We start from the raw sequence: 13,133 nt of genomic DNA on the forward strand, positions 1-13,133 counted from the left end.
GTTCAGAAATAACCAACAGACAGCTTTATTGTTCGAGAAAACCTGCCTGCTGTCTCACTCACTCACACACACACACACACACACACACACACACACACACACACACACACACACACACACACACACACACACACACACACACACACACACACACACACACACACACACACACACACACACACACACACACACACACACACACACACACACACACACACACACACACACACACACACACACACACACACACACACACACACACACACACACACACAAAGACCCCCCTCTCCTTTTACAGATCCGAATAACTGACAAGTAGAGTCTTGGTTACACCCTGGCTCTAAGGAAGGGAGGAAGAAAGAGGGTGAGAGAGGGGAGGGAGGTAGATGGAGAGAGACAGAGAGATATTTAGAGAGAGAGAGAGCAGTGGGTAAAGGGAAGGGTTTTGTGGACACTTGACGTGCTGACAGGACAGCGGTGGTCACACCCAAACTGTGGCGCCTGACCTTCTACAACAAACAGAAACACCCTTAACACAGCCACACACACACACACACACACACACACACACAAATCCTGTAACATCATCCTTCCCAGTTTTCCAGTGAGGATGTCTTCTCTCTGCTCGACCTGCTGTTCCATGTTAGCAGTTAGTGACTCAGCAGGACAACTACAATCTGCCTCTTTCATAACCTAAGTCTCTCTCTCTCTCTCTCTCTCTCTCTCTCTCTCTCTCTCTCTCTCTCTCTCTCTCTCTCTCTCTCTCTCTCTCTCTCTCTCTCTCTCTCTCTCTCTCTCTCTCTCTCTCTCTCTCTCTCTCTCTCTCTCTCTCTCTCTCTCTCTCTCTCTCTCTCTCTCTCTCTCTCTCTCTCTGAGGTCACTGGCCTAAGCTTTGCTGCACACTGTGCTCTTCAGTCCCTAATACTCAGTGGTGGAGACATCTACATAGTGTAATTAAGTACAACTATGTGAAGGACTTAGTGCAACTTTAAACTTACTACAACAGCACAATGTAACTTTAAAGCAGGCATTTTACTTGAAATAAGTTCTGCATTAACTTTTACTCATACAAATATTTTTTTACAGCATGGTGCTACTTTCCCTTCAGTAATCAATGCGTTCTGGATCACTGTAAATGTATGAGAAGTTTTGTCTTCAATCAAAAAATGTATTTGTACATCACTCTGACTGATGCAGTTAAATCAGTCACATAAGCCTACAGTATAACACTAAAACATCCTGTGTACCTACAACTTCTATCTATATATATATATACAGTATATATATATATACAGTATATATATATATATATATATATATATATATATATATATATATATATATATATATATACACTCACCGGCCACTTTATTAGGTACACCTGTTCAATGGCTTATAAAAACAAAAAGCTAATCAGCCAATCACATGGCATGGCATGGTTGATGGTGCGCAGCAGGATGGATCCATACTGTCATGTTGTTTACGCAAAATTCTGAACCTGCCATCTGAATGTCGCAACTGAAATCGAGACTCATCAGACCAGGCATGATTTTTCAATCTTCTATTGTCCAATATTGGTGATCCTGTGAGAATTGTAGCCTCATTTTCCTGTTTTTAGCTGACAGGAGTGGCACCCGGTGGGATCTTCTGTTGCTGTAGCCCATCTGCTTCAAGATTGGTCCTGTTTTGTGTTCAGAGATGGTATTCTGCATACCCTGGTTGTAACGAGTTGTTATTTGAGTTACTGTTGCCTTTCTATCATCTCGAACCAGTCTGCCCATCCTCCTCTGACCTCTGACTTCAACAAGGCATTTTACGTCCACACAAATGCTGCTCACTGGATATTTTTTCTTTTTCGGGCCATTCTCTGTAAACCCTAGAGATGGTTTAGACTGAAAATCCCAGTAGATCAGCAGTTTCTGAGATACTCATACCAGCCCTCCTGGCACCCTCAACATTGCCATGTTCAATGTCACTTAAACCCCCTTTCTTCCCCATTCTGATGCTCGGTTTTAACTTCAATAAGTTGTCCTGTCCAGGTCTACATGCCTAAATGCATTGAGTTGCTGACATGTGATTGGATGATTAGTTATATGTGCTAACAAGAAAATGAATTGCTGTACCTAATAAAGTGGCCAGTGAGTGTATATATGTGTATATATATATATATATATATATATATATATATATATATATATATATATATATATATATATATATATATATATATGGTACCTTAAATGCACATTATGTTACATGCACACATCAGCATCCCTGTCACATGTAAATCCAAGCATGCTGAACTGTATACAGCATGATGTATATTATTATTTTAATTTTATATTTCATTCAATACTTATTTCAGCACTTTGCACCCTTGCACTATTGCCTTTCTTGTTTTTCAATAAGAAGCAGTGTATGTTGTATGACATTGTATGTCGTTGCATTATAGTTATATTTTTTAGTTATATGTTTATTTAGCAGGGACAATGCACAGCTCATTAGCAGTACCAGAGTTAGCAACTAGCTAATTTCCATCTGTGTACACACACACACACACACACACACACACACACACACACACACACACACACACACACACACACACACACACACACACACACACACACACACACACACACACACACACACACACACACACACACACACACACACTGAAATGCCCAGGGTTGGATATACTGTATGTGTAATTTCCTAGTCAAGGCTTCTAAATAACTAGAACATTTTGAACGTATGCATTACATTTTCTTAATAAAAGTACCCTGAATTTCTATATGAAATAATTGTGACTGAGATTTGATGTGAGGGGAGCAAAGGAGGAAGCCAGCCAATACTGTTTGTTGATGTTATTAAAGCATGACCATAATTGTTCCCTGAGCTGATCCACGTGTTTATTTTGGTAACACACAACTCTAACAAAGGTCTTACTTTTACCCAAACCAGGATCTTTCCCTTAACGTAGCCTTCACTTTCACCATGGTTGTTGCATCATGAACCTGATGGAAACTGAAAACATTTTAATTGTGGGTTTTCATGGTATTGAATGAATACATGCTCATGTTAGTTAGTTAGTTAGTTAGTTTATTCGTCAAATGCACAACATAACAGGCAAGCAGTCATAGCTGGCAATGACATTTTTGTGTTCCAAGCTCTCCTCAATAATGCAACAATAAAAAATGTAAAAATAGTATAGAGTATATAGAGTAAAAGAGTAACAACGTATAGTGCAATAAGATGTATGATGTATGCAGTTGATGAGTGATTTATTCAAAATAAATAGCAGATTGTTTGAATAAGACATTCAAACAGGTATTGTCATGACTAACCTGTATGATGGCAGAACTACAGAGGGCTTTCATGAACTTTGATTCCATAAGTGTTTATTAAGCTCAGATATCAGATCTAATAAATCATTCTTCCCTTAAAATGCCAGCTGCCTGCCGTAACCTCAAACCAAATCTTATCTTCACCTCTGTACCTGTAATTTAGGTAACACTGTTTACAATTTCAAACACACTTTGATTGTTTACACAGACACATAAGGGACAAATAAAAAATTAGTCAGAATAATGTTAGAAAACATTAGATGACATTAGATATTTACAAAGTGATTGATGGCATTTCTTTGTACAGCAGTATGTCTCTTTTAAAGTCTAAAACGGGATGAAATTCGACGAGTGCTGTTCTTGTGGAAAAATACATATTTTAAAGTCCAGTAAAAAAGTGTGTAAGCGTACACACATATGCACACAAACATACTAAGTAAAATTTGGACAGATAACAGTGGAATGTGTTTGCCATTCATTGGACACAACATTATGCAACTGTGACATGTTAACAAGCAGTTTGGACATGTTGAGCTGCAATGCCTGGGCTGTATGATGAAAGACAAAGAGACACAAACACACACACATACACACACACACAAACGCACAAACACTCATACGCACGCACGCACAGATGTTGAAATGCCCAGGGTTGGATATATGCACAATTTCAAGAGTCAAGGCTTCTAAATAATCCCTTTGTCCTTAAATGATAGCTGACGGACACAAACAGATTAAACCTACCTGAGAAATCAAACATGTTGACACTTAAAAAAGGGGAAGAATTCAGTTATTTTCCTGTCTCGCAAAATGTAAGTTCAAGATTGAAACGTTATGTGCAATCAAAAGCACGGTGATACACTCTTGCAGTGAGACAAGTAAATTCAAAGCTAAACAACTGTCAATGTACAGTATGTCATATAATTATTGAAATTATTTTGTATAATATGTTTGACTGCAGATATGCAATGGTGCAATATTGTTTGTTGAACATCAGTTTATTCATAATGAATGCCTATTAAAGACAAATAAAAAACAGCATATCTCCAGCATGTTTTTTTCATTTGTGGATTTAAAAAAATAAATTCCTGTTGTCACTCACCTACTGTAATATGAAATTAATAATTTCCTGTGCAGTAGAGGTTTTGCCCAATAATGTTAAGCCGATACAATTGAGTACACAAATCAAATTCAAATCACTACTGTCATCAAAACATACATATATATCAGGTTCATATTTCTGAATATGTAACAGGTTTGACTGATGTTAGACTAAGGGTATATGAGAGGAGCGGCCTTATGGGGTCATCACAGGTCCAGTATAATCAAGGTCTGCCTTTATGGCCTGGTCAGAGGAAGTAGCAGCTTATCAAGAATAAGTGCTGGGTTAGTGCTTTATAAGGTGTTACTGACCTTTTGAACGCTGTTATGTCCACTGTCATCTTAACACTTGATGTGCTGTTACGTGTCTTTAAACAGAGCATCATTAATGATTACATCTCCCTTTATCAATTTATAGGCCACATAAAAGGATGAAGTTGGTAGTTGTCAGTGTGTAAAACGGAGCTCTTAAAGACACAGCTGCACAGCTCTGGACAGTACACCACAACATTGTCACTGATATATCTCAACAACTACTGGATGGATTGCCATGAATATATTGTATCATGTTTTGATGACTACTTAACTTACAATAGTCAAACTTCAATGTTGTGGTTTATGACAAACAAATCTGCAGACTAATGCCATTCAACAGCCTCAGCTGCAGTGTGTTTCACTGCTAATAAGTGGAAGTTTGCATGCTAACACGACAACCTCATATGGTTAACAGGGTGACTGTCAAACCTGAAAAATCAACATGATAGCATTGTCACTCACTGTCAGAATGTTGGCATGCTGAGTATTTAGCTGAAAGCACCGCTGTGCCCAATAACAACCTCATAGAGACTCACGTCTTGTTTCCCTACCAGATGGAGAGGCACCAGAGCTACATAAACTTTGATTTATACTGCCATCCAACGACGTACAGTATTTATAATCAATATGTAATTATCACATCCTAAGTTTGATAGTCCATCTCTCAGGTTCACTCAGCGTGTGTTTACTGGCATGTGGTGGAGTTCAGTTCAGTTCAGGGCAGGGCAGGGCAGGGCTGAGGTGGAGTGTGGTAGGATCAACAGATGCCAAGTCAAATAAAACAAAACTTCTGGCAACAGCACACACAACCCTGGCAGTGTGATCAACTGGGCAAAGACACACACACACGCACACACACACACACACACACACACACACAGGCTCTGTTTACATAGTGTAGGCGGCCCTCGAGACAGCGAGGGGATCCTGCTCCCTCTCTGTTCACTCAGCCGGAGAATTAAGAAAATCTGCCCACAGATGCTGGGTTTCAACCACAGTCACACGAGAAGCCATTACTTCACAATAGAAATGTTTGTGCTGCTTTCAACTTGTAACAGCAGGAGCTCTGACACAGCAGGTGCACACGCAAACACATACACAGCACAAGTGTAGACATTTTTAGATGTTTCAACACTGCATGATAACTGAGCCGTCAACAAAGGCACAGACACACACACGCCATGGGCAGGACCGCCGATTGGTAGAGCTTTATGTAGCCTTAAAAAAAAAAATCCACAAAAGCACCCAAGATATCATCACAGATTAGCTGCTTCAAGCCTGAGGTTGGATGAGATGGTCCATAGGGTGTGGCCACAAATCAAGCAGTCATGCAGTGTACCTGCTGATCAGTGTCCTTTTAGTGGAGGAGGGCGTGTCCACCTCCTGGATGTTACATAAAGAACTTGACTCCCTTTGTTGCAGCCTCATGGAAATCTCCATTCAGCAGGAGTGTTTGGTTTGGATCATTTGGGCAGTGTCAAGTAACACAGTGATCAGTGCCAGAGAACACTGGCACTATTAATTATGGTCTATGGTTAATAACAATGTCAGTCTTTTGTTGATAACTGCTGGGAAAGTTGCCCTCATCCATGGCAGCGCAAGGTCAAAAGGTTGTTTCAACAGCAGCTTTTCAGGAACTGTCAGGGTGCTCACATATGCTTTTTTTGATTGATTGCTTTTGCTTAGCATTTCTGACATCATTTGGTAGTGACAGTAGAGAAGCAAAATGCAAAACACTCAAATAAATTGTGAATGGTAGTGAAATTTTTTATTTTTTACACATACTGCATATAAATATAGGTGGATTAACTGGAAACCTGATGAATTTAACTCAAATATTCCCTCTCTGGTTATGTTTTTGGTCTATACCAACTCCGACTTTGATGGAAATATCAAGCGTTTTGGCTGCTAAATTCTCCACTCTACTCTCAAATTGTCTGTCAGTTTGATGCTGAGCAGATATAGTGCACACTGGGTTTTTAGCAACGTTTTAATAAAATGAGAACATTGAGGGGAAACTAAAGTTCTGGGCCATAAATGCTTAGACGATCAGCTAAAGGAAGCTTACGTGCTTAGAAAAACAACAGTTGGGTCATGGATTTTTCTGTGGGTTTGTCCCCATAAGCGACCTGTTCACATTATATTGGGTAATTTAATCCATTAATACAAATATACAATTATTAGTGCAGTTTTTTTATAATACCTGCAAAAGCAAGTACGGTATGCTATATGAAAGTGCACGTCTTCCTCAAAGACACAGGAAGCCAGTGCAGAGGATTCAAAACCATGTTGCTCGTGCTCTGCGACAAATAGAACTGTGTGATTTTTGCCATCACTTCAGTTTTTTGTTAATTTAACCATTTTACAGCACGGTCACCTGTATTCCCTGACCTCTACCAACATTTTTTATTAAAACAATTACATTGTTCATATAGGCACATACACACACAAATAAGTAACGTCTCCAACTAAAATATGTGCGTATATTTCAGGATGTGGTGCATCCCTGGCAACAATAACGTTGGATCTGAAATATACCGTTTAAGAAATATAGCTTTTGAAAAAAAAGTGGTCTCATGGCACAACTTGCTCCCGGTGCGGGGTAAGTTGTGCCTTTGGAGAGAAAACTTTGGGGTAAATTGTGCCATCGATATATATCTCATAAACTGTAATGGTATGTAAAAGCAAGACAAATCCATTCCAAAATTACTCATTTAAAGCTACCCTTACCTTTGTTGCATTTTTACACTTTTTTTTGGATTAGGTTAAAATGTTATTAATAAGGTAATGACACTCTAAAATGCAAGACAGACCAACCAGGAGTAAAAACAAACAATGATTTCAATCTCATAATATTTTGTGAAAACTTCAACCAATGATATTATTCGGACCGAACGATTTGATTGGCCGACAGACCTGTCCGTTTGCCGTCTGCTTCTGTATTGCGCATTCTCAACTAGAGGGTTTTTTGATTCCACGGCAGACAGTAGCGAGTAGCGACCATTGTAGAAAAGGCCCCAACGTTCATAAGTTACAGTGTTGTTATTTCTTACAGTGTGTTAAGATGTGTTTTTTTCAGTGTGGATAGCTGTCAGTTAGGGCCGTGACGTCAGTCGGCCAGAGAGCCTGTTTAGTAAGTTTCCTTTCTCTTCTCCTTCGGTCAGATGTGTAAGCATGCAAGTTGCCGCAGTAAGCGATCATGCCACATGGAAACGTGTTTAAATGTGGATCACCCGTGTGTGAGTATGGACATGCAGTCCCGATCGCTGTTATAATACAGTTTGCATGTTATTAACGGCTGCGATTCGCCAGCGCATACAGCCATGCCACTGGCCCCACTCACCCCAGGCCCTTTGGCACAAATCACCCCAACCCCAGTGTAGCGAGCGGGGCAATAAAGGGGGAAGAATTGGGGGGGAATGGGAGAGTACCGACAACGCCACCAGGGGAATTACACCCCTGGAAATAAAGTAAAGATAAGGGATGTAACTTTTGTGTTGAATAATATTAACAATGCTGATAAAGCAAACAGATTCGTTAAACTGACAGACAGAGACGGGAATTCAAAATAAACCAAATCTTTATTTTGATGGAAAACAGATAAAATGTGCAGGAACTGGAACTACTAAGGATAAAAAGGGATTAGTGTGTAAAAATTAATAAACAAGATAACTAAAGAGAAAATATTCTTTATTACAAAATTACTAAAACTCATTTATATAGAACGTCTAAAAGTCACAATATCTAAAGTAGCAGTCCCAAACTTAAACAAAACAAAACAGACTAAAGCTGAGGCCAACTGCTGAGAGGCAAACTACGCCGAGGAGTGCCTAGGGGTGCTACCACTCACCACAAGTGCCTCACATCAATAGTCACTACACACTAAAACTGGTGAAAAACGTGTTATATCCCTGTGCTTTAACTCGCATGCAAGTGACGGGACCTCACCAGGGGTGCCTAGCCTCCTTACAGTTTGGCACCCAGCTCCAGCCTAAAGCAAAATAACTATTAAAACATCAATCAAAAACAACAATTAACCCCCAGTTGGTTCAATAAACACTCAAAAAGAAAGACAAACAACTAAATACTAAACTAAGGCAAAACAGCAGCAAGTGAACCTACCACATGGAGGAAAATAAAGTTAACTTTGGCTCACTATGCTGCATACTTGAATCAATTAGTGTGGCCTACAAACTACTCACCACCACGGGTTTGGGGGTAAGCATGAAATTCACTTGGTCACAGGGGGGCTATCCTAAAGCTAAAAGAAACAATACCAAATGAATGGATGCTTGTTTAAAATTACGTTCAGTACATCTTCTAAAAACAGATACTCACATGGTCACCAGCCACAGCAGAGACAACACCATACTGGCACAACACACCTGCTTTATATACAGGGCTTGATTAGGGGACTGGGCCATTTGCAGGCTGTGTTCAAGAGCACTAGGTTCAATACTGATTAGAAATGCTTCTACATTGCTACACCAGCATTTTGGAAAAATTAGCATGATGCAGCAGTTTAGGGCTAACATCCTGCTAATTGTATACTCATAGAGTAGCATACTAAAGCACTAAAACATGTGTCAAATGTTTTAAAACTTGTCCATAATTGTTCAGACACAATACTCAAAAAACCTTGATCATGGAAATGTTACTTTGAAAGGCAAAACAAAGTTTTTGGAGCTTAAATGTGCTTACATCTCATTCCATGCGTCTCCCACCTTTACAGGATGAGTCAAATGGATGGCTCTTAAACAATATGTGGTAACATGACCAATTTCTTCTATTGTTTTCTTGAAACAAGGGGGTGGCACTACTTCCCCCTGGCACAACTCACCCCAACATTTTTTAAATGTTTTGCTGAGGTTCTGGTGTTTGGCTCTTTCTGTTGTGCACGCACGCACGCAAACACACACACACACACCTTGCCCCAGCAGGGGCCTGTTTCAGGTAGCTGGTTTTGAGGCAACCCAGAGTTTGTTCGCTCTGAGTTGGTGGAAACTCTGGGTTTTCCGTTTCAGGTAGCAGGTTCAGTGCAACCGAGAGTCAGTTACTGCGGTAACATACGCCGTGGGTCTAACCTGCTGGATAGGTGGTTAGACCTACCCGAGTTTGTTTTCACTTTACGCTGCAGCTCCGACTGAAGAAAGAGTGTCACTGTCACACGCGTCCCTGTACAGTTTGAAGCAAAATCACTCTATAGAAATCTCCATCGGGATGTTTTTATCATTTCCTGATGATTTTACGTTTGACCAATCATTTATCTGATCAGTAGCCTTGTTCTCAGCTCTCGGTCCGTTCATATAGGCGGCCACCTTACACATCGTGACATGCTCTACATTCAGATTAATAAACCTATTTGTAGCCTATTGTATGTTTTTTAACGTCTGTGCCACTGAACAGATTTATGTCAGGTGGATTCATGTAACGCTGCGGCTGCACGCGATCGTTGTAGTTCACTTGTGCGATCCTAAAGTCACAGACAAGCCTCGTTAAATAGCCTAATATGAATATAAAAATGATATAATAATTTAAACTGTGATCACTTGAGGAAAATGGATCTGGTAATAAATCAATCAGGCTCTTCAATGGAAACTGTCACCTAATGTGTCTTGACGTTAATGTATTTCACTTCCCATTTAAAAGAAGCGACAGTCTGTTCTGTTTACTGCACAGTAGGCTTTAGGCACTGTCAGCAATGCTGTGCCGCGCCAGCTTTATTACTTTACAGCTGATATGCGTAACTTTTTAAAATAGACTATGGCTTCTCATACGGAAGCGAAATGATTATCTTGACAAAAAATGTTTGCTCTGTTTTTTTCTGAATTGCCGAGGAGATTAGATCAGAGTTATGAGACAATTCCGTTAATTCTTCTCCATAGGCTACCATAAGCTCATTCGTTAATATTTCTAACTCTAGTGGGAGGAGCGGAGATTTCTTTTTTGAGAAGTGGGAGGATCAGATCAATCATTTGTTTCTTCTGTTTCCATGGTGAATCATGTTATCAGCGATCCATTGACGATGGCTTTTATGCACACGCTCCACCCAGAGTGAACACGCTCAGAGTTGATAAACCCAACGCTGATCCACTGTTCTGAAACCGAAAACCCAGAGTTGCTTATCAACCCTGCGCTCTGAGCGCAGGGTTAAACCCAGAGTATGTAAAACCAGCTACCTGAAACAGGCCCCAGGTCTTTTTTTTAACCTCAGGAGGAGTTCCTGAAAAGGAAGAAATACGTGTCTGTCCCTGAAATACTGTGTAGAGACTAGAGAGTATGTGTCCTTATGCTTGAAAAACATTATATTCAAAGTGAATGGCATGTTTAGACAAGAGGTGGTACAATCGACACCAGCTTTAACAGTGTCTGACACCCGTGGGTTCGTACTGTATGCAGGATCACACCACACACACACACACACACACACACACACACACACACACACACACACACACACACACACACACACACACACACACACACACACACACACACACACACACACACACACACACACACACACACACACACACACACACACACACACACACACACACACACACACACACACACACATAAAGTGACTCAAATGTGCTTTAAGGATATGAAATGTATTTTAAAGAACAGAATACAATATAATAAAGGCAATTATCAATTAAAACAAAACACATGTGCGAAGAGAGTCTGGAGTAAAAGCAAAAAATCTTTACAGTGTATATCAACAGATTTGTTGCCATCAGTGAAGTGCACACGGAAGATCATTTAAACATTAACATACAGATACACCAAGCAGCAGCTCGGGTTGAAGGAATTCAGTGTGTTGCATACAGTAAATGACGCACAGCTGATAGATTGTCTTGACAACAGAGGTTTCAAATTTGAAGTTTCAGGCTTAAGCTTGTTCTTAATGATCGGTAAAATTCTGTACTTCCGCTCATGAGAAAGGCGCAGTGACTCCTTAAAATTTTCCGGCTATAACTGCGCTTAATTTTTTTTTCTACAGATATTTATCGATCCGTATTCGAAGGTGACAAAACAGGATGTGAAATGGATTGGATGTATTGCATTTCTCACCCTGCAGCATCAGAACAGAACTTTTCAAGGCTCGAAACACGGAGGACAAATAAAAAAGTAGTTCAGCTCTGCCCTCTGAATATGAGCACCATCATCCAAGATCTAACATTATTTAGCTTTTGTCAAACTCAACTTTTATAATAGAAACATGAAGAAAAAAAAACACTTTGTCATGAAGTTTTTTCTTCACCCGTCTTTTCACCTTACTTCTCTCTTTTTTCCTTTGGAAACATTTTACTTTTACTCTTACTTAATTTCTTTTATGTAAGGGTGAACAATATAACGTTTTTTTCGAGGACTGTCTTTGGCTGTTTTAGCCTTGTTGCATCCGACACTATTATACAAACCCTGTGGCAGGACCATAAAACACATGAGTGAAGACACTCACCTACATTCAAAGACACAAACATACAAGTACAGGTGCAAATGTAACTTTGACTAGAGGCCCATGTCGGACAGTGCTATATTTGGGGATTGTTGGTTGTTCATTTATATTTGTTGGAGAGTGGGATACTTTCTCTATTTCTTTTCTCATTCCCATTTTTTGTTCTATTTCCACTCTTTTACTCTCTGTTTTAGGTCCAACTACCTCTGTATTTATAAACATTCTGGAGGATAAAAGTCGAGGTAGGGAGTCTCACTCCACCTTCTCATCCTTGGCCTTTCACGTGCGGCTCCTCCTCATGCAGACCTTGGAAGATGATGAGGCGTGGTTATGAACCCCCCGGAAGAGCCAAGGGGTGGGGGAGTGAGTCCACAGTCCTGCTGGTCAGCCCCTCCACCTGTACTGTGCCTGTGTGTATGCTAGAGTCTGGAGGGAGTGTGTGTTCATCAGGGGAGGAGCTGTGTACACCCAGGCTATTGAGGAGGTCTTGTAGGTGTGACACGGTGCTGGCTAGCTGCTGCTTCTCCTCCTGCAGAACACAAACCTGCTCCTTCAGCCGGCCCTCCGACTGGACCAAAACCTCCACCTGGCTCTCCAGGCTGCAGACCCTAGCATGGGACACCTGGGCAGGGGAGAGAGAGAGAGGGAGATGGTTGAAATGAACAAAGTAAACGAGAAGATAACCTGTCTTTTATTTGCTTGTTTGTTATGTGTACCTGCAGCTCCTCGAGCAGGTCGAGGTTCTGCTGTCGGAGGCTCTGATTGGTCCTCTCCATCTGTGCGGCTCGCTGCTGTTGGTTGAAGGTCGAGGGCGTGTCCAGCAGCTCATCCTGCAGGACGTGGTACTCCACCTCATAGGCCTGGAGCTGCTTGGACATGTCCATCCCACACACCTAAGAAGAAGACAC

General features: G+C 40.7%; 1 protein-coding gene across 1 annotated transcript in view; it reads right to left on the reverse strand.

The window, feature by feature from the left end:
• Nucleotides 1–11,367: 11,367 nt before the first annotated feature.
• The window catches only part of tbc1d1 (TBC1 (tre-2/USP6, BUB2, cdc16) domain family, member 1), a 44,347-nt gene continuing 42,581 nt past the window's right edge, over nt 11,368–13,133 (reverse strand). Inside the window, exons 19-20 of the mRNA XM_080029602.1 lie at nt 12,942–13,118; nt 11,368–12,847 (exon numbers count right to left, since the gene is read on the reverse strand). Coding sequence (XP_079885728.1) covers nt 12,554–12,847; nt 12,942–13,118 — 471 coding nt within the window. The 3' untranslated portion in view covers nt 11,368–12,553. The remainder of the gene's footprint in view (nt 12,848–12,941; nt 13,119–13,133) is intronic.

This window comes from Ammodytes marinus, assembly GCF_949987685.1.
Source record: "Ammodytes marinus genome assembly, chromosome: 6".
NCBI classification, from domain to species: domain Eukaryota; kingdom Metazoa; phylum Chordata; class Actinopteri; order Uranoscopiformes; family Ammodytidae; genus Ammodytes; species Ammodytes marinus.